The following is a 25,632-nucleotide window of genomic DNA, read 5'->3' on the forward strand; positions in this document are numbered from 1 at the left end:
ATCAATTGTATGCCCCTCCTACCGCGGCGGGATCAAGTGTAACAGGAGGCTCTCACCACTCCCAGGGCCCTGCAAGGACAATCACAGCCATTTCCAACCTTTTATTGGGGCTGTCAGCCCCAAATAAATATAATACATTAAACCCAGAGCTGAAGGAATCGTGTACCCCAGGAGGCACCCCACAACCCCAGACGGGCACAATAAGTTAGTGGGGGGCCTGCCAAAGGCTGGGCCAGCTCCCTGGCAGGGCAGGCAACGGCAGCTGGACTCGCACACGCTGGTCTAAAGTGCATCTCGGTTCTGTGGTCCCCGTGTCTGTGTGGCCCCTGGCCAGGCCACCGGGAGGGTTGGGCGGGAGGTTCCCGGTGCTCACACTGTGCCAGCAGTGGCCACCGAGCCTCTGTGTCTATTTGTCCGTTTAGGAGGATGGCTGTGTGTCCTCAGGAGAAGCTGTCGTCAGGCTGTGGCTGGGAGTCGAAGGGAGGGTCTGAGACGGTGATGCCTTGATGTAGCTTCTCCAGTGAGAACTTCATCTGCAGGGAGAGGTGGGCAGAGTGGGGGGTGAGTGCTGGTAGGGGTGATACACCCCCACCATCCTGCAGCTAAGGAACTGGGCAAGGTCCAGAGAGGCCAAGGTCAGCCTGTGCTGAGAGAGGAGCTTTTCCGCATCCAGTCTGACTTCTCACAGGCAGAGAGCGAGATGGTTGGATGGTACCACCGACTCAATGGACATGAGTTTGAGCAAACTCCGGGAGATAATGAAGGACAGGGAAGCCTGGCCTGCTGCAGTCCATGGGGTAGCAAAGAGTTGGACATGACTGAGCGACTGAACAACAAACAACAACCAAGGCAGCACGTGGAAGGGGCCCAGACGGCCTGGGTTCAAGCCATTTTATGGGGTAACCTTGGGCAAGCCCCTTAACCATCCCGGGTCCCTCAGCTGAGACACTAGTCAGTAATATTCCTACATCATAGGATTACTTCAGGGATCTCCCGGGTGTATGCCTAGGACCCGGCACACAGAGTGCTGGGTGCCTGTTAGCGAGTCTTACTCCCTGCCATGCGACCTTGGGAATGTCTCTGTTCCTGTCTGTTACATGGCAGGGGGTGGGAGGCGTGGAGTGGTAACAAAAGCATCCCCCTCAAAGGTTGGCCATGAGAAACAAATCAGTTGGTCATTTTAGCTCTTAGAACTGTCTGGCTCAATCAGCATCTGCTGTTAGTTACTTTGTGTAGTCAATTCCATGCCCTTGGCAGAAGAATATAATCAGAACTGAATTCAGGATGGGAAGGCCCTGACCTCCTATCTCTGAGTGATGGCACACCAGCCTCGATCCCTCCTCCCTGTCCTGCACAGCCCTTCCCCTTCCTCCTAGCATGATTTCAGGGTGCAATGAGGCCCCTAAAGGTGGACCTCAGCATTACGGTTCAGAGTGACCAGAAAGGACTTTTAGCATCACCCAGCAACGTGGGCTATGATGCCCTTGGGCACCCAGTCAAGGCCAGATGCTCCCCAGCGCCTGGCACCTGTGCTGACGCACCACCACCTTTACTGAACACCTGCTTTGCAGGATCCCACTTATAACAGCAAACATAGGCGAGGTGTTTACGTGAGCTGGACGCTACTCACAGGCTAACTCCTTTCTAGTTAAAACTATTTTCTGGCCACACTCCACAGCATGTGGGGCCTTAGTTCCCTGACCAGGGATCGGGCCCACAGCCCCTGCAGTGGAAGCTTGGAGTCTTAACCATTGGACCGCCAGGGAAGTCCTGGATGCTAACTCCTTCAATCCTCCTGGCAGCCTTTGGAGTAACACTGATTATCATCCCATTCACAGAGGAGGAAGCCAAGGCCCCAGCAGTGAAGTCATTGGCACAAGGTCACAGGTCAGAATTTGAACCTGGCTGTCTGAATAGACACTGCCAGCAAACTACAGCGGGTGTCTGGGGCAACCCCTCCTGGAAATGAGATCCCTGACTTTTGGAGAACCTCTTTCCCACCCTCACATGATCCCTTAGTCACCTTACAGGCAGGAAGGGGTTCAGGGACCAAGCTGTGTCTACCCCTGGCTTCTGTGCCTGGTTGGGGGATGGGCACGTGACCCAGTAGCCAGTGAGAATGAGCTCCTTCCTTTGGCTGCTACCTTGGAGCTGCAGGTACCATCTCGGTCCACCTGGGATGCCCCCGAAACAAAGCCAGGCCTGGGGGTGGGCAGAGTCAACAGAAGGTAAGAGAGACTGATTCTTATTACTGTTGGGCGGCTGGATCCAGCCATGCCTGAAGTCAAGACATCCTGGACTTCTTCCCCAGGATGAGAAGCAATAAATTCTATCTTCCATCTCGCTGATTTCTCTAGCAACCCTGGGAGGTGAGGACTATGAATGGCTTCCTCATTTAACACAGGAGGAAAGCGAGGCCTGGATGCATTATACTGCATCTCGGGACATGACTGCAGGACCCCGCAGCCCACGCCGCACCTCGTCCAGGAGCTCCACAGAAGCCCGCAGGATCTGCCTCCACTTGTGCACCTCGACGCTGTGGAACTGCTTCTGCAGGGCCAGGATCTCCGCCCACTCCGTGGCCGTCTGGGGGAACTTACTGTGGGGAAGACAGGGCCCAAGTTGGGTCTTGGCCTCCCCCACACCTCCCCAAGCTCCCAACCCCCTGGGGCTACCCACTCACCCCTTGGCCAGGGCCAGACTGTGCCAGGACTCAAAAGTGTGAGCTGTCCTCTCCAGGGACCAGAGGCGGTAAAAGAGGAGGACGTTGAGGGCAATGAGGACGATGAGGCTGGGGAGACGAGGTCAGAGGTCAGGATACCAATGCTTCCACAAGTGGTGGGCACCCCCTTGACCATGCCTTGAAGGGGCACCATGACTAGCCCTCTTTCCAGAGGAGGAAACCAAGATTCAGACAGGGGGAGCGACGTGCCTGGGATCACACGAGCCAAAGCCAGGGTTCAAACCCAAGCTAGCCTGATGCCTGAGCCCTTAACTGCTGCTCCGGTCACCTTGCTGGGGGAGCCGGGGCCATGAGTAAGAAGGGGTTGCAGCTAGGGGCCGAGACACAGGGGAAGGGAGGGCAGGACGCAGGACCCTACCTCACACAGATCCTGAGAAGGCAGAGAGAGGGGGAGACAAAGAGATGAGAGCTGCCCAGCCTGTCCTGGCCACACCTTGACCCCCAACCCCAGCAGCCCCAAGCTGAGCGCGCCACACAGCCCCTCATGGACCGCTGTTACTGGCCAACCGAGGCCCAGAGGCTGAGCACGAGGCCGATCTCTCACTGGCCATGATCTGGCAGGAGCATGGATCTCATTTCCATTTCCTCAGAGTGCCCTGCTCCCAGCCCAGGCCTCTGTACATGTGGGACCCCCCTACCAGGCCAGGATACTCCCAGGCGAGGCCTGTGTGCAGGTGGGTCCCCCAGCCCAGGCCTCTGTGAAGGTGGGTCCTTCAGCCTAAACCCACTGTGGGTGGGGGGTGGTCTCAGCTCAGAGTCCTCTGCTTTCCCAGGATGCCTTCCCCAATGACCCACTGGCTGGCCTGGAGGAAGCCTTCCCCCGCCTTCCAAGGCTTCCCTGTCAGCCTCGCCCATTCCCTCCATCACAACCTCATCCCTCTGATCTGGTGCCAGACCTGTCTCGCCCCAGGATTACTGGTCACTACTGTGTCCCTCGTGTCACACAGCTCAGGGCTGAGCACAGAAAACCTGAAACCTCCATGCATAAACCTCTCCTGGCTTACCTAACTCCACCTCTCCTGGGAGCCTGCTCCTCCAGCTCCCTGGGCGAGGCCACACCCCCTCTGACCACTCCCCCAGAGCCCCAGGGTTTCCATCTCCCTGCGGGGACTACCCCTCCATGACAGACTGAGCCATACAAGCTGAGGAGCCCTCCTGGGCGCATCCCAAACATCGCCTCCTTAACCCTTGCTGTGGGGTGAGCCCACGCTCCCATGTAAGCAGAGGCCCAGACAGGCCAAGCACTGGCCCAGGGTTGCACAGCCAGGGTGCAGATCCAGGCCTGTCTGATCCCCCCAAGCCCGGCCCCCTTACTCACACAATGCTGATGAGAACCAGGGCGCTGGGGGTGCCTGCCCCGGGGCCCTGGTCCATAGACGGTTCCGAGAAGCGGGAGCTGAGGGAGCCTGTGGGGGAGCAACTCCAAGTCAGAAGGACTCATCTCTACTCACCCCAGCCAGGCCCCCAGCTCCTCCCCAGCCCCCCACCAGGCCTGACAGAACCCACCCGAGGTGTGCATGCCAGTCCGGGCACAGGGGTCAGGGTCCGGGTGTGGGGTCCCATCACCGTGAGCCCTCCAGCTCAGAGGCCGCTTCCGCCGGCGCAGGCCAGACAGCAAGCCCCGCGTGTCCTTCCCGCCTTCCTCCAGGGACAGCTTCTCGGCCTTGGCGAGTTCTCGCTCTGTGGACACAGGAGAGGGCTCTGCACGGCTGCCCCAGCCTGGCCCTGACCCCGGCTGCGGCCCTCCCGGGTCCCTGCCCCCTACCCAGGTGGTGGAAGTAATCTTCAATGCCACTCCATGAGTTCTTCTCAATCAGGGACTTCACGAGGCTCCAGGGCTGCTTCCGGTAGCGGATCTCGGAGGACACCCTGGGGAAGAGAGCCGGGGGAGGGGGTCAGGAGCTGACTGCAGCCTTGCTGTCCCATTCCCCAGGGGGTGCGTGCCCTCTTCTAATTCAGAGAGGGCCCTGTGTCACCCACACACAAAACAGACATCCCCCACGAGGGTTCCCTGTGATCCCCACACAACACCCCACTTAGCCTGCAGCCCCTTCTCTGTCCACACCCGTGACTATGGCAGACCTTCAGTGCTACCCCAGCATTGCCCACCCAGACTGCCATCCTAGCCCGCACCTCACCCTTGAACCCCTTCCACCCTGCGGCTGTGTCCACCCCCACGTGGGGTGGACATGTCCCAAGCTGAGTACCTGGTCTTCTCCCAAGCCCTCCCCGCCTTCCCCTCCTGGTCAGTGGTGACTCCGCCCTTCTGGTGGCTCAGGTCAACCACCTCGGGGTGTTCCTGACTTCTGCTCATCTGTCAGGGTGGCAACCAGCATTCTGTGGATGACTCGAGACAGGGAGAATGTGGCAGGGGGCCCTGGGACCACCCGGCTGTCAGGTGGCGGGGCCAGGGTGCGGCTTACCGGAGGCGGGCCTTGTTCCGGGCGAGGCCCAGGATGCAGTAGCGGTGGGCAGTGTAGAAGTAGTCTTGGTAAGGGATGCCCTGCGTCAGCACCTCGGAGTCTACCACACACCCTCCCGCCTGGGGGCCACGCCGGAACAGCGTCTGCGGGGTCAAAGGGGGAGCCAGGAGTCAGCGCCATCCTCCCTACCCCGACCCTCGGCCCCCCACCCACCGGAAACCCTGCCCGGCTCACCTGTGTCTCCACCACAGAGGCGCTCTTGGGCCCCAGCGGGTTGCTGATGGGAATGGTGTAGGTCAGCACTCGGCGCTGGTGGCATTTGCTGTCCCCACTCCAGGGGCTCAAGGTCACGTCTGGGGGATGGAGGAACAGAATGAAGACACCATTCTCCAGTCCTCTGCCCTCGGGCAGTAGGAGACCCAGCCTTTTGGGGAAGGTTCCAGTTCTCTGGAGACTGGCTCCTAAACCCGCACCTCCTCCCTGCCCCCACCCCGGTGTCTGCCCCACCTTCCTTCTAGATGCCTGAAACTTTAGATGCTGATGACCCTTGGAGCCAGGACCTCTCTCCTGCCCATACTTCTCAGCCCTCCTGGGCCTCTGCATCCACTCTGCAGCCCTGTCTCCATGCTACCAGTCCTGGTTTCTCCCCTGAGCCTGAGACCTAGGGTCCTGCGACCTCTTGAAAACATCCCCTGGAAGTCCTCAGGACCCCGCACAGCCACTGGCCTCTCCAACCCCTGAAACATGCCCATCTTCGCTGGGCCCCACCGTCCTTCAGGCTCCCTGCAGAGCCTTGGGCCTCATCCTGGACACTATCTATTCACTGACTGTCTGAGCACTGTCCTCGTTCATCCCATCTTTGCCATTCCAGGGCACCTCTCCAGCCTCCCCCTGAGGTTCTGGCCTCCATCTCCAGCTCTGGTCCAGGGGGAGCTTCTAACAGCCAAGGCTGACTCTGTCCCTCCCTACAACACTTTATGACTCCCCAGTACTGCTGGACAGAGTCTGAGCTTCAGTCTGATGTGCCACTCTCTCCAGAATATAAGCATAGTTTGGGGGGGATTCGAGAGCTCCCAACCTAAGGCACAGTCTTACCCATTCCGCAGAGGACGCTGCATGGTTCGTTTTCATCAATCAAGAAAAGACACAGGCCTCTCCCCTACTTGAACCTCTTTCGTAGCCTCCCGAGCTCCCTGCTGGTCTCCTGGTCAGCCCTTCTGCCTCCCCTGGTGCTGTGGCTTGCCCCCTCCACACCTGGCCTTGGGGGCTCAACCCCAAGGGCCTTCTCCCAGTGCCTGCCTCCAGCTTCAGGACCTTTGCAGGCACCCTGCTGGCCTCCCTGGACTTCCTCTCTCCTACCCCCTCCCATTTCCCTAGGAAAGTTCCTCCTTCAGGCCTTAGTTTCAATTCACATCCTTCCAGCACCCTTTCCTGATACCCCCTAGATCACAGCCACCCCTCTGATACACATGCTTATCTGTGTCAGTATCTCTTCACTGCTGTTCCCACGGGACTCAAGTTCATCTGTCCTGGGCTCTGCACTGGCCTGACAGAGCAGTCTTTAATTCATATTTATTAAATGGCTTCCTATCTGCTCCTATTCTAGGCACTTCCCCAGTACTGACTCATTTAGTTCTCACGAGAACCTGACAAGGCAGGTAGCATCACACCCGCCCCACACGGAAGAAACTGAGGCACAGAGGAGGTCTGCCCCTGGCCCAAGGCCACTCAGCTCGTTGGAGGTTCTCTGTCTCACAATCGCTGCTTTTCACTCCCTGACCCACCGCACCCAATTTGCATGGCGGTTCCTGCCGGTCTCCTGGCCTGCTTCTCCCCGCTCCCTCCCCTTGTACCCCAGCCACCTCAGCCCCTGACCTGTGAACTTGCACTGCTGCAGGAAGTCCTGCAGGAAGGGCGAGTCTGAGAAGAGCATCTGCTGGAGCCGCTCAGCACCCACGTGGAAGACGGAGTTGATGAGGAGACGGCCGGAGAGGTCAGGCAGCAGGGCCGCCAGGTCGGCTGGGTGACAGAGAAGGACAGTGCCTGGGGCTGCTTGTGTTCCTCGGGTTCCCTCGGCAGGGGGGGCACACCTCCCCACTCCCAGGCTTTGTGGGGTGGTTGGGCAGCCCTGTCCTCCTGGACCAGAGTGGACACTGACATGGAGCGACTCCGCTCCCTCCACCACGGGATGGCTTTAGGGTGGACGTGCGCCCCCAGCCAGACAATCAGAGCCATCACTGTGCGCTGAAGGTGGAGCACACACCTAGACCTACATGCTTGCAGTCCCAGTGATGACAGGGGTGGACCTATCATAAGCCCACCCTCCAGCTCATAACCTTGAGTCTTTGGCCATGGTGATTGGTTCAGGGTGTGTGCATGTGGGCATGCACAAGTGTGTGTAATCCAGGCCAAGCCATCAGCCATAGTTATGGGACTCGGGTGGGGGTGTGTGTGCACGCATACATGTGTGTCCCAGACCAGCCACAGTGATTGGTTCAGGGTGTGTATATGTGTGCATATATGTGACCTAGGCCAGGCCACTAGCCACAGTGGTGGGCTCAGGGGTAGGCCAGCTCTCCAATCAGAAACAACCCTAGAGCTTGGTGCAATCACTGGGAAAAGCTGGCTTTCTTTCCACTAGGCTTATCCGGGGCAGGGCTGGAGCTCTTTCTGCCCCCATAAGAGTAGAAGCTACCTGAGAAGGAAGCTGGCATGGAGAAAATGGAAATGCTGCTGCCGCCAATGGAAATAAGCCAACACTTATGGACTGGCCCAAGCATTCTACATGTATTAAGCCATTTAATACATAATAGCTTATGTATAGGAGAAGGCAATGGCACCCCACTCCAGTACTCTTGCCTGGAAAATCCCATGGATGGAGGAGCCTGGTGGGCTGCAGTCCATGGGGTTGCGAAGAGTCAGCCACGACTGAGTGACTTCACTTTCACTTTTCACTTTCATGCATTGGAGAAGGAAATGGCAACCCACTCCAATGTTCTTGCCTGGAGAATCCCAGGGATGGGGGAGCCTGGTGGGCTGCTGTCTCTGGGGTCGCACAGAGTCGGACACGACTGAAGCGACTTAGCAGCAGCAGCAGCAGCTTATGAATAACAGTTGTCTCTTCATGACAACCCTATGAAGTAGGCATTATTACTGTCAACCCATTTTTCAGATAAGGAAAATGAGGCTCAGAGGTTGAATAATTTGCCCACGTCACACAGCTGGGAAGTGGCATGGCCAGGATTTGAGCCCCAGCCATCTATGGGGCTCTGTCTATGCTCCTATCCACCTTGCCAAGCTGCCTTCAAAGCAGAGCGAGATACGGACAGATTTCTAACAAGAACACGTGAATGCCTTATCTGCCTGTGCTGTGGATTTTTCAGTCCTGTGAGCCAGCAACTCCCTTGGTCAGCCCGTCTGAGTAAAGTCTGTCTCGTGTAGCCAAAGCAAACGAGTTGGGCCACCTGCCTCACCTTCCTCCCCCGTGGACGAGGAGGAGTTACTTGTGTCTGTCAACAGCTCCTCACTGGGCAGCAGATCCAAGGGACCCAGGGAGGTGGGCCCGTCAGGTGGGGTGGGCTCTGCGCTCGGGGGTTCAGCCACCGGGGTCACTGTCTGGCTGGAGGAGGCATCTGGCTGGCTGTCTGTCTGCTCCTCCTTGTCCTCCTCTGCCTGTAGAGAAAAGCTTAATCCAAGCTTGTCCCTTGGGTGCCCACATCCACCAGAAGGCTTCAAGACTGTAGGAAAACCAACGCTGGGGAGGTTGTGTGTTCCGCTCATAGCTGAGTGGCGAGAGGCGCTGGGGCCACCCGGAGGAGGCCTCCTCTCAGCTTCTCAGTCAGGCGTGTCTTGGATGCCTGGGTCATAAGCTTTCTTATGCCTGTCCTGTCCACGCCTCATCTGACTGCACCCACCTCGTCCATCCATCCATCCATCCATTTCTCTCTTGGCTCTTCTGTCTCTCCCCCTTTCCATCTATCTACCTGTCCCACCCCTGTCTCTCTCTTTCCCTACCTGTGCTTGTTTTCCACACCCATCTTCCCAGCTCCATCCCGTTCCTCCATCCATTCGCTCACTCATCCCTCCAGCCACCTCTTCTCTGTCCATTCCCTGCTGGTGCCCTCAATCTGTGGGTCCGTTCATCTCCCCAGCCCCACCCAGCACCCTCCTCTCTCCTCTACCCTCCTGCTCACCCCATGGTCTGCATCACTGCTGGCCCGGGACAGGTTGGGGGTGATGCGGCCACGGCGTGAACCTGCGGGGCTTGGCTCCTGGCTGTGGTCAGCTGCCCCCGAGGGGGTGATGTCGCTCAGGGCAATTACATCGCCCACATCCTTGGGGCTCCTGCAAAGAAAGAGAGGGAGTGAGACCACTGTGATCTTTGAGATTCCACACACCCTCCTGGTCTCCCAAACTTTTGTACACCCATCTTGGTCCACCCAGGATTCCAGGAGCTATGGACACAGTCCCTTGTGTCTTCTCCCAACCCCCCGGAACCAGCCCCCAACCATTGACTCACCCTAGGCCATTCAGCTGTAAGGGGCAGACATAGTCCTCGTCCTCGCTGGTGAGGCCCAGCTCTGAGCCGTAGCACTGATGCACCAGGTGCCAGAGCTCGCGGGGACTCAGCGTCTGGATGGGCACGACATTGGGTTGGCCTCTACCTTAGAGTCAGAGCCCTTCACTGGCCTCAGCTTCAGCAGTTCCCCCGGTGTCCACAAGGGGGAGCATGACTTCCCATAGCAGACATCTCTCAACCCACTGGGTAGGGAGCCAGTGTACTGGGGAATTTTCCCTTAGGTCCTCACAATACTTTCACAGCTACAGGTTAAACTTCCCAGTTTTATAGAGGAGAATAAGAGGCCCAGAGCAGAGAAGTTATGCTTGAGGTCAACTCTGAAGTTCAAACCCAGCCAGACTCCAGAGCCAATGCTCCCACCCACCATGCAGTCATGCTCCCAACTATCAATACTTCTCCCAGGCGTCCTCAGGAGGTACCCACGGCTAGAGTGGCTAGATGAGACTGATGAGACAGTAATATTAATAATAGTAGCAGCAGCAGCAACTGACATTCACTGAGTTGTTACCATATGCCAGGCATTCTTCTAACTTTTCATGTGTGCCAACTTAATAAGTCTTCAAAACAACTCTGTCAAGTAGGTGCTAATATTATCATCATTTTAAGATAATGACAATAAGGCACAAAGGTGCGTGTGTGTGTGTGTGTGTTCAGTCGTGTAACTCTTTGCCACCCCATGGATTGTAGCCCACCAGGCTCCTCTGTCCATGGGATTCTCCAGGCAAGAAAACTGGAGTGGGCTGCCATTTCCAACTCCAGGGGATCTTCCTGACCCACGGATTGAACCCACATCTCTTTCATCTCCTACACTGGTGGGTGGGTCCTTTGGCACTGGCGCCACCTGGGAAGCCCCACAGAGGTGGCATAACATCATTTAATTAGAAAGTGGAGGTACTGAGGTGATCCCAGAGTGTTGGTTCAGCCCTGGAGCTAACCATTGGACTGCACTACCTCCCAAGAGCTGATGTGATGGAGCACTTATTCTGGGGCCAGCTCAGGTGCTACAAGGAAGGAATGGTCCCCATCTGATGGATGGGGTTCAGTGACTTGCACTCAGTGATAGGGCTGAACTCCATCCCCAGCAGTCTGGCTGCCCTCAGCCTCCCTGAAGACTTTGATGCTGCCTTGTCCCTCCCTCAGGCTCCTGTTCCAGGACTCTTGCCCCTGAGGATGGCCACAGCTGCAGCCCCCTTGGAGGACAGGATGTGAGTAAGCCCTGCTAGAGGAGTGTGTTTGGGCCTTCTGAGGTGCTGCATGCCAGCAGTAGCAGACCCCAACATCTATCCACCCTTCCTTCCTGCCAGCAGGACCCTGATATGTCTGAGGTGAAAATCTTCCCCAGCCCCAGCGAATTAAAACTGGCTTATACCAATTCATTTTTTCATTTGCCATATAACCCATATAACTCTGCAACCACAGGTGATCATGTGACCAAGTTTTAGCCAAAGAAATGTAAGGAAAAGTTTGCTGAAAGAGGCTTTCCCTTCCTGATAAAGGAATGCCCACTTTCCATCCATCCCTTTCTTCCTTCACGTTTGGGATAGTTAAGTGAGGGCACGACATCTGGAGCTGTAGCAGCCATACTGCAACCATGAGGCAATAAGCATGTGGACAAAAAACATCAACAGCAGGATGATGGTGTGAAATAATGGATAAGAGTTTGGATCCTGAATGATGCAGGGAGCCCCCAACCACTCCCCTCTCCCAGGATTGCCTACCTCCATACCTCTTGTTACATGGGCATCAGTGTGATTAAGTGGACTCCAGAACCTGACTACAATGGGTCAGAACCCCACTCAGCCACAGAAAAGCATATGTGACCATGGGCAAGGCTTTCCCTCTGTGCCTCCTTGGTGGAATAAAGATAACCATATTGCCTCAAAGGGTGGCTGTGATGATTAAGTAAGTTAATTCATGGAAAGCTCAGAACAGTTCCTGGCACACAGTAGCTCTGTTAAGTGTTAGCTATCCTTATTACTACCTGAAGCACTTCAGCATCTGTTTGCTTAAACCATTGTCTGCTTGGGTTTTTAGCTGATTGCTGCCAAATTCATGCTACATAAACCCATTCAACCATAATGGTCATTCCAGGACAGCCCACTCAAAGCTGGCCCATAATAGACTACCAGAATGTGATAAGTAAAGGTCTGAAATCCCTTATTCAAAATCTTTGGGGGTAAAACTTGATTCAAAATTAAGAAATTTGGGGATATAAGAAACATTTTACAGTGCCTATACTGTAATACCCCAAATATCTGTATTATATTAGTATCCAGAGGTTCTCAAAGTGTGGTCCAATTTCTGGGTGTCCCTTAGACCCTTTTAGGGAATGCATGAGGGAAAAATTATTTCCATTAAGTATGGTAAGTGTTAGTAGCATAAGATATTAGATATTACTTGCCTTTTTCACTTTTACTCTTTTATGACTATACAGTTGGGTTTTCCCAGAGACTGTGATATTATCATTGTTCTGGTAGCTAATCCAAGTGTATTTGTGTATCTTATGTTTAAAAAGCTCCCAGTTTCAATTTCTAAACCAGTTTATATTGTCAGATATACTGCACTTAAACAAAACCTCCTTGGAGTCTGTAATTAAAGAGCGTAAAAGATTCCTGAAACTCTGGTTTGAGAATCACTGGTATATTCTATACTGGTTACTATAATTTTATGTTGAATCACAGTTATACTTAAGATTGACCCCAGTCATACACATAAATATTTTGTGGCCCATTAATTGAGATAAATACAGACCTGTGTTATATAAGAAGCACACAGGATTTTGTAAGTTTAAATTAATTCAAACTGAAATTAAATTAAAAATACAGTTCCTCAGTCACACTAGCCAAGAGTTCAATGGGCACGTGTTGTCAATGGCTGCCATATCAGACAGCATAGCACCAAGTTCTGTTAGATGGTGCTGACAGGGATTGTAAATCTCCATGTTAGCTCAAGTCAGGTTTTGTTGCCAAACATACCCCAAGTCTCCCCATTTTCAGAGCTTTTTTTCTTTTTGGCCATGCAGCATATGGGATCTTAGTTCCCTGACCAGGGATTGAACCCACGTTCCCTGCATTAGAAGCTCAGAGTCTTAACCACTGGACTGCCAAAAAAGTCCCTTCAGAGCGTTTCTGATTCACTGGTGGTTACTAAGGGGCCGTGGGTATGCATTTCTTGTGGGTGGGCTATGGCACTGGAGCCCGCGGAGGCCCTCTGGGCAGTGGGGGGTGGCCTATGGAGAAGCTACAGGTACGTTGGACCTGCTGCCCATGAGGAAGAGCTGGAGGGGTTCTCCGAGTCCTAGCATCCCTGGCTCCATGGTCCCCTCTCCCCAGCCCGACCTCTAACCCCCTTGTCCAGGACTCGCCCAGGCCTACCTTTTCAAGCAGCGCGTTCTGCCAGAGGCGGAAGATGAGGAGGAAGCAGCGATCTCGGGCCCCAAAGGAGGTGAAGAAATGCTGCAGGAGGGAGAGGAGTATGAACGGTGCGGGAGACACCAGGCCAGAGGGAGGGGGAAGCTCTACCTGTGCACACACTGTGTTCCTGGCTCCCCAGCCCGAGGTAGCTATTCAGTCATCCCCTCGCTCACCCAACAGAATGTCAGTTCTGTGGCCAGTCCAGCAATGGTCAACTCTGGAGTCCCAGTGATGAGGAGATGACCTTAACCCTGCCCCGGGACTTACAGTCCAGGGCAGGAGACAGGGTCAGCCTAGAGTGGCTAGGCTGCTCGGGGGAAGCCCATGGCACATACCCAGTCTCTGACGCCCACTTAGGAGTGGCTAACAGATCCCCTTTTAGCCAAGAAAACACAAAGAGAAGTCTGCTGTGAAGCTTTCCCTCCCTATTTCTTTCTCCTGTCTGGGCCACTGGTGTGAGACAGCCATCTTGGACCATGAGGCAACAATCACAATAGAGCATCAGGGAAGGCTTCCTGGCAGAAAAGGCCTCTGAGCTGATAGAATTTGTCTATTAAGACTATCCCTGAGCAGCTGTGTGAGGGGAGACTGCAGGGCCTGAGTCAGGGGCATGTGCAGGGGTCCAGGCTAGAGATGATGGGAGCCCAGGCTGGGGCTGGAGAGTAAAGAGAACGAGTATTCCCTGTGAGAAGTTGGGTGCAAAGTGAACAGGGCTCTGGGTGGCGGGGAGGAGAGAGGAGTCAGTGAAGATCGGGGACCCGGGACCCCTGTTCGCCTCTCCTCTTGCTCACCTTCTCGTTCTCCGTGCAGATCTGGATGGCATTGGGGATCAGCTTGGCCGTCTTTTCCTTCTTCAGACACGTCACTTCCTTCAACTGGATGGAGATCTGAGAACAAAAGGTGGGTCAGAAGGGGCCAGGCCACTGCCCGCCCTGGGGCCCCTCCTTGTCCCGGCTGGGTCGGCTCACGGTTGTCTCCCAGCGGAAGATGTTGCTGTAGAAGCAGATCCAGTTCTCGGAGAGATAGAGGCGGCCCTGGAGGAGGATCTCGCGCTGCAAGGCACAGGAGTAATCTGAGGCGGCCGAGAGGAGAGACGGGCAGACACCCGAGTCACAAGCTGGCCTGGCCGGGCCGGCGCACGCGGGGAGGGTCAGGAGGGCAGAGCTGGGGGCTCAGGGTCTGGCTGGGGGCGGTGGGGGGACGACTCACCCACAATGAGGCGTTCTGCTTCAGGGAGTTTGCTGAACAGTTTCCGGAAGTCCTCGTTCCGCTGTTTGTATGTGGGGCTCAGCATCTGGGGGACGTTTGGGAGGTAAGAACCGGGATGGATTTTCACACCCCTAAAATTCTGCCCCCCAAAGCTCCCAGCACCCCTCAGTCTCAGCCCGGGACAGCCTCTCTGAGGCTTCAGTGTCTAGCTCACTTCTGGCTCCCACTGCCCATAACACAAAAGTAACCATGATGAGAGCCATTTACTGATTGCTACAGAAGCCAGGCGCTGTGTCCGGTACCCACCGGCATCACTGACTCTCAGGGAGCGTTCCCTTCAGTCTAGTAAGGTGGGTACTGTTTCTCAAGGACAGAGCAGCCCAGAGAGGTTAAGCAACTCACTCAAGGTCACAGAGCATGTAAGTAGCAGCCTGGGATGAGACCACCCCCCAGGTCTCCTGACCCCAGCGCCCACTCTCTGACAGTGGCAGCCAGCGGCCCCTGGGCCCAGTACCTGTCCCCCTCCCTCATCCCTCTGGCAAGGCCCCCTGCCCAGTTACTTACACTGTACCAGCTCTGCATCTTCTGCAAGAGAAAGGAAAGGAGTCAGAAAAAGCCCCTGAATCCCCCTGCCCTCCCATCCTGCCCTCACCCCACCTGAGCCGGCACCAACCTTGCTGTTGCGGATGAAGTTCCGGCTGCCCAGGCTCTGGGTGCTGGGTGTCCCAGGCACCCCACCCTTCTCTGAGGAGCTATCCGACCCCTTCTCCACCATGGTGCCCGGTTCTGGCTCAGGCGGGGGTCGGCTTGTGGGCAAGAGCTGCAGGCGCTTACGGAGGGATGGAGAGCTGCTTGGCGTGCTCCGGCCAGAGTGGGGGGTTGTGCTGGGGGGAGAGGAAGAGGGTTCTTATGAGGGGAGGTAGGCTGGGGGATGGCGATGGGCCTGTATGGGGGGTCCCGCTTCAGCCCACTGATTCTCACCCACCCACCCTGTTCCACCTCTTCGCAGAATGATCCAGAGCAGGCCCCCCAGCTCCCTGTCCTTGGTGAGTTCATCTATAACCCAGGGGTAAGAAACACATGTCATCTTCTTGTTTGGAGGGTTAAACAAGTCCATACGTGTAAAGGGCTTCTAACACAGCCTGGCACGAAGTGAGCTCTTAGTCACGCCTGTGTCGTTTTTCAAACTAACATATTCATTCATTCGTATAATAAATATTTATTGAACAAATACTTTCCACTCAGTTGCCTGAGCTAAAAACCTAAGCTGCTTCTTCTTTCCTACTTACTCTTCATTTTTAATCTGTTAGCAGGTTCCCCTGCTCCAGCTCTAAGATCTATTTCCATTGTTTTTATGTTGCCTACTTCCTCCTGCACCAGGACCCTGGCCCAGCCTCCAGGCTCTCCGTCCTGGACATCTCAGCAGCCTCCTCCCCAGTCAGGTCAGGGCCCTCCTGTCTAAGCTCTCCCCACCGCTGCACTTTACTCCAGGCGAAGGCAAGGTCCTCAGCCCATCCCCTGCTCAGGGCTCACTTCTCTAAGACACCTCCCCTCGCCTCTCCATGTAAAGCACATTCCTCCTCCCAAGCCCCTTCCCTCTCCACCATTCTCATCACTTCTCCTGCGCTTCTGTATTTTCTTGTTTCAAATCCTCCCACACCAGCAAGTGCACTTCACAGGGGGAGGGGGTTTCGTCCCCAGGTGCACCCCCCTGCCTAGGAGGCCTGGCATACAGCGGGTGCTCCGCAAGCTTCTGTCCTGGTGGACTGAATCACTCATTGAATGAGTGATTCAGTCCACCTACCCCCACCTACCCCACCCCCAAACTTGGATTCCACCAAGTGTATGATTTGCCCAACCCTTGGCAGCCTGAGACCCCTGCAGATCTCAGCTGGGGCCCTGCATTGTGTGACCCTGGGCAAGTGTCTTTCTGGGCCTCGGTTTCTTCTCGAGTATAATGGGACTAGTAGCAACATCCACCTCACAGGGTTGTCTGGAGGAGGACATATATACATAAAGCCCACCACTTGGAAGGCACCTTTATTAAGAACTGTCAGACTGAAATGGAGCACACAGCCCTGCTGTCACGAAGCCAGCCCATTTGCTGCCAAAGTGCTATGTTGACTCCAACAGGTACTGCACAAACACCTCAGCCTAACCCAACTGACCCCAACCCCAGCCATTCACTCTCTGAGTGCACACCGAGCCCCTGCCCTGCACCAGGCACTGGGGACACAGAAGGGGGCAAGACAGATGTACCACCTGCCCGCAGGGACCTGGCATTCTGACTAGGGAACGGGGATGATCAATAAGATAACAGGTAAATGAGGATGATGACCTCAGACACTGGTCAGTGCTACCAAGCAGCGCTGCTCAGAGGAAGTGCTCAGAAGTGGTTAGAAATGCAGAGTCCGGGACCCACTGCAGACCTCCTGAATCAGGAAGTGGGGGCGGGGCCCAGGAGACTCTAATGCAAGTTCAAGTTGGAGGACCCCAGAGATAAAGGAGGACTAAGTTGGTGGGGGCAGGGCGGTGTTCAGGGCACACTTGAGCTGAGCCCCAAGGACAAGGATCTGGCAAAAGGCTGGGGAAGGCTGTTTTAGGGGCAGGAACAGTGAGTTCTGGAACAGGACTGAGCTTGGCAAGGCTAAGGAGGAGTGAGGTGGCCAGGAGGTGCTGGGGAAGGAGAATGGGAGGCCCCAGGCCTACCCACAGGCCCTGTGGGCCCTGGGCAGGAGTCTGGGCTTCACCCTGAGAGCCCTTATGGGCTGGGGGAAGGGTTTGAAGGAGGGGTGATCACATTCCCCTCTTGCCTCATCTTCCTGCCTCTCCAGCCTGAAATGATCCCCTGGAGAAGAAAATGGCTATCCACTCCAGTATTCTTGCCTGGAGAATCCCATGGACAGAGGAGCCTGGTGGGCTAGAGTCCATGGGGTTGCAAGGAGTCAGACATGACTGAAGTGACTGAGCTCAAGACCTCCACCCCTCCTATACTCCTGCAGCCACAGGTCTGGGGAGGGTTCCTGCAGACAGGTCCAGCACATGCAGCCAGGGCACGGCCTGCACCCCCAGATCTTGCTCTCGGCAGTACAAAGAGGAAGTGCTGACAACCATGCGGCTGCCCCACCAGGCAGGCTGCAGCAGTGGAGTGGAGGGGCCTTGCCATGGTGACAAGGCTGGAGGGACTTGGACGAGAATGGGGTTCTGTCACTGCAGACACCTCACCTCCTGCCTCCTGGGCCTAAATGAGCCAACAGCTCCCTCTGGGCAGAGTGGGGCAGAGGCATCTTGTGCACGGGTGTGCACAAAACGGACCCTCCACGTGGGTCACACATAGCCAGGGTCCCAGGCAAACCACAGTTCCCCACAGTTGTAAGACGTCTCCCCCACCCCTCACCCCTACACACCCAGCAGTAACATCACAGGTATATTACAGTCACACACAATGCCCCAGAAGTCACACACACACCTGCATGCAAGACAAAGACATGAAGCTGCAGAGGGTGACAGAAACAGAAAAGTCCCAGGTACGTTCATACATACAGCTCCAGGGAAGTTTTTGGAGGAGACTTGAAAGTAACATTTCCACAGTGACAGAGAGGGCCACACAGTGAAAGAACAGTCCCAGAGGTCCCCAGCTAACACAGGCACCACCCAGGTAAATTAAGTCCAGGCTCAGCTCAGTTTTCATGGCACTCCCCATCAGGAGCGGAAGACAGAGCGAAGACCTGCTCTTACGTGGCACGAGATGGACGTGGCAAATGCTGTTGCCGAGTGACTGAGAGTCCTACACACACACAGCCGTGAAGGACTCAGGAACAGCGCAGCCCCGGACGGCTGTGGACACACCTCGACCACACAGTGGCCAGGGACTGAATTTGAAATCATGCGTGGGACACGTCTTATACACAGGAGAACTTTCATAATAATGTCAGCTATTATTATTGCTCCAGATTGTCAAGGGTACACCCAAGGTCTCGAGAGGGAGGGTCCCAGGCTCACTAAGAGCCACAAGGGGTCTCTCTCCCGTATTCTTCACACACCCTTCACACACACAAAGCCCCAGAGGGTCCCAGCTGCTCACATGCAAGCCAGGGGCATACAACAATGTCATAAAGGGACACACACAGGAACTTTCCCACAAAGATGGAATCAGACGTAGATTTAAGGTACAACCCCAGAGGGTTTCACTCATACTCACCAAGGCTGGGGCCAGACAATAATGTCACACATGGACACACTGGTGACTTATATTTGCACACTATGCTAATAGGTACAGAGGTAAATTACAAGCACACACAGAGGTGAAAGGTCACAGCAGCAAACAAAGAGCCCCTGACACAGGCACACACACACTACAAAGTCACAACTGAACACACAGGCAATTTACAGTGACACTTGGAGCCACAGATGGAATCCAAGATAATAAATTCACACACACAGGCACACAGCCAAGGAGGACCACAGCTGTTGCTGCACACTAGGAGGCTTAGACACATGTACACATACTCCAGAGTCACAACTAGACACGCGGATGTCTGATGGAATGAGGTACAGTACACACATACAACCACGGAAAGTCACAGCCACACACACAAAGCCCCAGACACACACTACGATCCCAATCAGACACACACACGGAGCTTACAATACCACATGAAGCCACACACACACACAGAGCCAAAGAGGATCACAGCTGCTTGCACACCAGGAACACAGATACGCATACACGTCCAAGACACCTATAATGCATAATCTAGAATACTCTGGGCCCGGACAGGGACTACTAGGTCAATTCCGTGCTCAGGACCCCGGAGGATCTGAGACACGCGGTCGGCCGGCCACGTAGAAGACCCTATCCGAGCAACCTCGAGACTTAAGACAGACCAGAACAGAGGGGGCTCAGACCTGGAGAGGCTGCTCCCAGGCCTGCCCCGGACTCACGGGCCTGGGAGCCTGGTCGGCGGGGGCTCGTCTCCGCCCAGCCTTGATAGCAGGCCTGAAGACCCGAGTCAGCCTCGCGCCCACTCCTCATCTCCCAAGCAGCTGCAAAGGAGGCCGGGGGCGCTCCCGGCAGGCCGCGCTCCTAGCGCGATGAGCCCCGGACCCCGAGCCAAAGCTCCGCCAGGCTGGCGCATCGCGTCCGGGCAGTGCCGAGCAGACCCGGGGGGCTACCCTGCCGTCAGCGCCCCACCCCCGAGTGCACCCCTGGGCCCCCGAGGCTTCCCTCCCTCCCCTCCGGCCGACCCCTGTGCCCAAGCTCCTGGACTTCGGCTGCGATCGCGCCACGCCGGGCCGAGCCCGTGGAGCCCCCGCCCCAGCGACCCCTCAGTACCTCCCCGCGCCCCCGCCCCCGCCGCGGTCCTCACTCGAACATGGATGCGGCGCGGCGGGCGCGCCCAGCCGCAGGGCAGGGCCGGGCCGGGCTGGGCTGGGCTGTGCGGCGTTGGGCGTCCCCGCCGGTCAGCCGCCTCTCCTTCTTTGGCTGCCGTACCCCCGACCCCCGCCCCAACCCCGCCGCCCTCTGCCCGCACAAAAGGCCGGGGCCGCCGGACGCCGCCGCGGCGTCAGCTCCGCTTTCCTGCCTCCGCCCCGCGCGTCACGGCACCGCCCCCCGCCCGCGGGAGGGGGCGAGAAGGGAGGGATCGGCCCTGCCGGGGACTAGTGGCCTGGAGGGATCGGCCCTGGCGGGGAGGGGCGGCTGGGCCTCGAGGCAGAGACTCAGATCCCCGGAGGGAGAAAGGTACCGGAGGGGAGGCGGGAAAGCAGGAGGTGAGAACTAGAGGGAGACCCGGGGGGGGGGGGGGGCGGGGGTGGTGGGGGTGCTGGTCAGAGGCGAGGGAGGGACGGCGGGGACCGAGCGAGACCCCAGGGAGGAATCCGATGCTGGAGGGAGAATTAGAGATGGAGCGACGCGGCGCAGGAGCAGGAGGAGCGAGACAGAGGTCGAGAGGGGCCGGCGGGGTCGTCAGGGCCCGGAGAAAGCAAGAAGAGGGGAGAAGAGAAACAGAGAGACGGAGGATCTAAGGAGAGAGATAGAGAAATGGACCGGGGAGGGGGAAAGACCGAAACGGAAAAACACAGAGACGGACTCGATCAGAAACACAACTCCGCCGTGGTAGCCTGGGCACAGGCCGGATGCGCTCGCCTGGTACCCAGAGAGGGGTCCTCCGCTCCAATGAGGCCTCGGGCCCGGCGCTCTACGTACCCCTACTCCCTACCCGGGGCGGAAACTGAGAGAGGAGGCGGGGCTGGGGATGGGAGGGAAATTCGGGGAAACGGAGGTGTTGGGGCAGTGGGGACGCGGGGAACAGCAGCTGGCGGGAAGGAGGTGGGGCCCTAGGCCGCCTCCCTCTCAGCATCTCTGAGCGGCGTCTCTGGGGACCCCTTCCAGTGCCAGCCCCAGTCAGCCATGACGTCGAGCAAGTCAACCCAGTCCTGGGAACCCCACTAACTCTGTGATCAGGGTTTTCCCACAGGATGGGATTGGGAGCGAGGGAGGTGGGAGTGCTCCCCTTTTATAGAAGGGGAAGCCCCGGCCTCAAAGATGGGAAGTGAGTCGCCAAGGTCACTGTTGGTGGACGCAATCCTCCACTGATGCCCTAACCCACCTTTATCTCTGGAGCAGCTGCCAGGGTCTCTTGGTGTCCTGGACTCCTCCCCCGAGAACACAGATATGTGCACAGAACCTCACAGCTCCTGGCCACAGGCCCCCCAGCTCAAACTTGCTCCCCACCCCTCTCCAGGATGGGCTGTTCCTACCTCTTGAAAAAAACTCCATTCCCACGGCTCTTCCACACTTAACACCCTTTCCCTCCTAAAACATCCACTGACTTCTCCATTTTGGTGGGTATGTGCTCATTCAGTCCTGTCCAATTCTTTGCAACCCTGTGGACTGTAGCTGGACAGGCTCCTCTGTCCCTTGGATTCTCCAGGCAAGAACACTGGAATTGGTAGCCATTCCCTTCTCCAGGGGATCTTCCCGACCCAGGGATCGAACCCACGACTCTTGCATCTCCTGCATTGGCAGGTAGAGACTTTATCAATATCTCCGTCTGGGATGCCCATTTTGGTGGGTGGAATGCCCCAAATTTCAGCCTTTCTTGACCCCTCTCTTTCCCTCTAGTCTCTCAGCAAACCCAGTAGGCTCCTCCTACAAAATCTATCCAGTTTAAGCTCTTTTCCCTCACTGCCCCAACCCTGGCCCAGCCTCCATCCTCTCCCTCCTGGACGTCCTCTCCCTCCTGGACCATCACACAGCCTCCTCCCTGGTCTCCCTGCTCCCTCCCAACCCCTACAGCCTGCTCCCCGCACACACACAGCCTGAAGGAGCCTGTCAGGTGGAAGCCCTCCAGTACAGAGTCTTCTGGCTGTACCTCAGTCCAGCTAAAAGCAAAGTTGCCAAAGACTCCACTCTTAACTTCTCTGGCTCCCTTTTGTTCACTGCCTCTAGCTTACCCAGCCTCCCTGCTGTTGCTTTGACTTCCCAGTTCCTGTTCCTGCCCCCAGGCCTTTGCACTCCCTTTCCCTCTGTAGGAAAGCTCAGTTCTTGGACAACTGCCTCTCAAGGTCAGATCTCAGGGTCAGATCCCAGTGAGGCCCTCCTCCCACCATCTCCCTCTGTCTCACTGTTCTCTTTCTTTGTATTTCTCTTGGCCTGTTTCTTCTTTTGAAATACTTAAAAAATTTTAATTAGGGAATGTTTATTTCAAACAAGAAAAATACAAGAGTTATCTTGGTCCCCACCAAGCATATATAATAGATGTGGATATTTTACCATTTTTGTACATTTTTCTATCCTTTTTCTGCATCAAGATGCATCCACTAACAAAATCTTTTAAAAAGATACACAATTAGGCTCCTACTATCATTTTGCAACCTGTTTTTCTTCATCATCTTTATTTCTGAGATTTCTCCACATTAACACACAGAGCCCTACTTCATAAACTTTAACTCTTATCCAAATGTTCTTTGTTGGAAAAAGCCACAATGGGCATTTCTGTTAAAGGCCAATGTAGTTCTTTCCTCCTACAGCCTTCAACCTCCTTGTTCCTGTCTCCTTGTGCCAGAGGTAGTGTTTCTTTGTAGAAGTTTTGTTTAAACTTTTTTTTTTTTGCCCATGAGCTGCAACAGGAAATACCTTTTATATTGGTCTCCAAGTACACAATTAGAAATAGAATAGGCCCTCATATCTGCAGGTTCCACGTCCATGGATTCAACCAATCAAAGATCAGAACAGAATTTTTTTTTAATTCTGGGAGGAATACACTTGAAACTAAGACAACATTGTAAATTAACTATACTTCAGTTTTTAAAAACTGGATAGATAATATTATATTAATTTCAGGTGTACAGCATAATAATTTTTGTATAAAAATTTCCAGAACAGGAAAGCAATAAATTAGGAGTCTAAGATTTCCCTGGCAGTCCAGTTAGGACCCAGCGCTTTCACTGCTGGTACTGGGTTCAGTCCTTGGTTGAGGAACCGAGATGTCGAAAGCCCTGTGGCTTAGCCAAAAAGAAAAAAGATAAATGGCAAGGATGTACTATATAGCACAAGAAGCTATATTCAACATCTTAAGATAAATAACCTGTAGTAGAAAATAATCTGAAAAAGAATAGATATATATATGTATGTATAATTGAAGCACTTTGTTGTACACCTGAAACTAACACAACATTATAAATCAACTGTGCTTCAATTAAAAAAACTTTTTTCAGAAAACAAACTTGAGTTTGCTTCCTGGCAACTGTTTACATTGTATTGGGAACTTCCCTGGTGGCTCAGACAGTAAAGAATCTGCCAACAAAGCAGGAGACACAAGAGACAGGGGTTCAATCCCTTTTTTGGGAAGATTCCCCTGGAGTAGGAAACGGCAGCCTACTCCAGAATTCTTGCCTGGAAAATTCTGTGGGCAGAGGAGCCTGGCGCGCTACAGGCCACATGGTCGGGGCCACACGGTCGCAAAGAGTTGGATACTACTGAAGCGACTGAGCACAGCACAGCACAGCACAGCACAGAAACCTGTAAGTAACCTAGAGGTATTCTCAACAGGAGAGTGTGAGTAGTTTAATATGCAAATACTACACCATTTTATGTAAGAGATTTGAGCATCTGCAGAGTTTATCCACAGGGGTCTTAGAATACTCCCATGGGTATGGAGGGTCTGCTATATATGTAATGTCACAAAATTGCTAGGAAACCACACTTGTTCACTGCCTGCTACACTGTGTTATTTTCTTATTCTTTTTTTGTTTGTTTTTTTTTTAACACTGTGTTATGTTCAGTTCTCTTCTGATTCTATTTGGGGGAAAAAAGTGTTCACTGCGGTGTACTACATCGGTTTCATGGCCTTAAATGGGTCATGACCCAAAGTTTGAAAAACACCAGTTGGTGAGTATTTGCCTCTGGTCTTAGTAAGCAGTGCTCAGCTGAGCATAGCTGATTATCCCAACACATATTCCAGTTTTTATCTGCATATATTTTACAACTTCCAGTCAGGCCCCTGTGGGGCTAAAGCCACATTCTAACTGACCTTCAACCCCCAACCAGGACAGTGCCAGCCACAGGGAACCCACCCTCGAGCTTGAGTCCTGAGAGAGAGAACCCCTTTCCCATCCCACCTCCTAGGTCTGACCTGTCCTGGGGCGAACTCTCCCGGTCTGGGGTCCTCGGCAGCTGCAGGCGCTGGGCGGGTGGAGTGCAAGGGGGTGACTCCCCATTGCTGGCTGGTGTTATCTGAATGGTGGGCACCTCCAGGAGCTTCCAGCGCTTAGGGGCCGGGCCATGGACCCTGCCACCCTGTGCCTCCTGGCTCGGCTCCTTGGCTGGGGGCACCCGTGAGTCCTGGGCACAGACATCCTGGGTCAGCAAGGGTGTACAAGGCAGCAGGGGCAGAAACTCAGCCATGGGGATGGCTCTGCCACCCAGCCGGGGTCTTGGACCGTGGTGTGGCCTCTGGGGGAGAAAGAAGAGGTGAAGGGGTGAAGGGGAGACTTCCCATGCAGACCCTGCCCCTCACCACCTCCCGTTGCCCAGTGGGAGGAGGGGTCAGCTGAGCTTCAGAGCATAGCATGGGGGTCAGAGAGATCTGGGTGGGATTCCCATCTCGGCCAACCTTGTGACCCTGGTTCCTCTTCTGGAAGCTGGAGGGCCTGATGGCGACCTCCAAGGGTGGCCGGGCAGTGTCAGGGAGCTCTGACAAGTGGAGGGCTAGCCCAGGGTCTGGCACACGGCAAGTGGTCAGTGAACTCTGTTCGTGCCCCTGGACTGGGGTTTATTTTTTTCTAGCGTGAATGCACTGCGGTCAAGCCCTGGGTTCTCTATACACCCGCCACCCCAGCTCCCTTCCCCATACACAGGGCCAGGAAGGAGCCAGGTCTGAGAGGGCCCCAGAGGCCCAGGGGCCTGAGTAACGGCTGATTAAGGCCAGGATTTCCCTTCTCTCTTTGCTCAGCAATTGCCCCTCCCAAGACAAACAAAGGGAGGGAACGAGGCCAGTTCCTGCTGTTATGATTGTGATACTGGAGGCCGCATGGGTCTGGGGAGATGAGATTAGTGTCTGTCTGTTCTCACCGCAGGACACGGTGAGAGCTTCTTGGCACCCCACTGCTGAGGAGGTGGGGACAGGGAAGGATGACCCATGGGACCCAGAGAGGGTTTCCCCTGGTTTGGGAAGAACCTGAGCCTTACAGGCCAGCCTGGGACCCAGAGTCCTTCCCAGACACCCCAGTGCCCCTACCTTATGGCTTTCTCGTCCTGTCCTCACAGCGTGTGGTTAGGGCGGGTGACCAGGCCCTATTCTTTCCCCCGGGGAGTCCTGGCTGGGCCAGGGAGTCATGACCTTGTCAGGCGGAATACAGTATCCGGCTGGAGTCAGATTCCCCTCTGGCCAACTGTTCCAGGGAGAAAGGGCTGAGTGGGGGTGGGGGTGTTCCGACCTCAGAGGAGGCCCTTTCCTCTTGACTCTGTTCTGGGGCTCTGCGGCTCCATCTTTCCTGTTGGCTGCAGCCAGTCACTGTAGCTTCTGTCCCCATTTCTCCTCCAGCACTGCTCCTCCAAGCCCAGACGTCACCCCCGGGCGGCCAGGTCTGATACTCTTCCCCATCCTCATCCTCCCGTCCTGCTCTTAGCTCCGGGAACCTTCGAGACTCCAATTCCTTCCTTCTGGTGGGTTCTCTTGGCACTCCAGGGCACCCCACTGACAGCTCCTTCTCACTCTGTGCACAGCTCTGTCTTCTCCACACGCTTGGTAAAAGCTGGCA

General features: G+C 55.4%; 1 protein-coding gene across 6 annotated transcripts; it reads right to left on the bottom strand.

Annotated features, from left to right (window-relative positions):
* Positions 1 to 86: 86 nt before the first annotated feature.
* On the bottom strand, positions 87 to 25,419 carry GRAMD1A (GRAM domain containing 1A). Of its 6 annotated transcripts, none has more exons than XM_027514182.1 (20): positions 24,006 to 24,325; positions 15,041 to 15,251; positions 14,932 to 14,952; positions 14,368 to 14,452; positions 14,127 to 14,230; positions 13,950 to 14,045; positions 13,120 to 13,200; positions 9,686 to 9,798; positions 9,360 to 9,510; positions 8,640 to 8,838; positions 7,042 to 7,185; positions 5,401 to 5,519; positions 5,167 to 5,309; positions 4,509 to 4,612; positions 4,250 to 4,423; positions 4,062 to 4,149; positions 3,102 to 3,113; positions 2,684 to 2,791; positions 2,479 to 2,599; positions 87 to 533 (listed from the first exon to the last, which is right to left on the bottom strand). In XM_027514182.1, exons 1-20 carry the CDS (start codon positions 24,275 to 24,277, stop codon positions 441 to 443), a joined length of 2,439 nt encoding a protein of 812 aa, XP_027369983.1. In that variant the 5' UTR covers positions 24,278 to 24,325; the 3' UTR covers positions 87 to 440. The 6 variants fall into 6 exon arrangements, with proteins under 6 accessions (XP_027369983.1, XP_027369985.1, XP_027369988.1 ...); XM_027514184.1 differs by lacking the exon at positions 24,006 to 24,325 and adding an exon at positions 19,737 to 20,119; XM_027514187.1 differs by lacking the exon at positions 24,006 to 24,325 and adding an exon at positions 19,276 to 19,371.
* Between the last annotated feature and the right edge of the window lie 213 nt (positions 25,420 to 25,632).

The sequence above is a fragment of the Bos indicus x Bos taurus genome, chromosome 18 (assembly GCF_003369695.1).
Source record: "Bos indicus x Bos taurus breed Angus x Brahman F1 hybrid chromosome 18, Bos_hybrid_MaternalHap_v2.0, whole genome shotgun sequence".
Taxonomy (NCBI): Eukaryota; Metazoa; Chordata; class Mammalia; order Artiodactyla; family Bovidae; genus Bos; species Bos indicus x Bos taurus.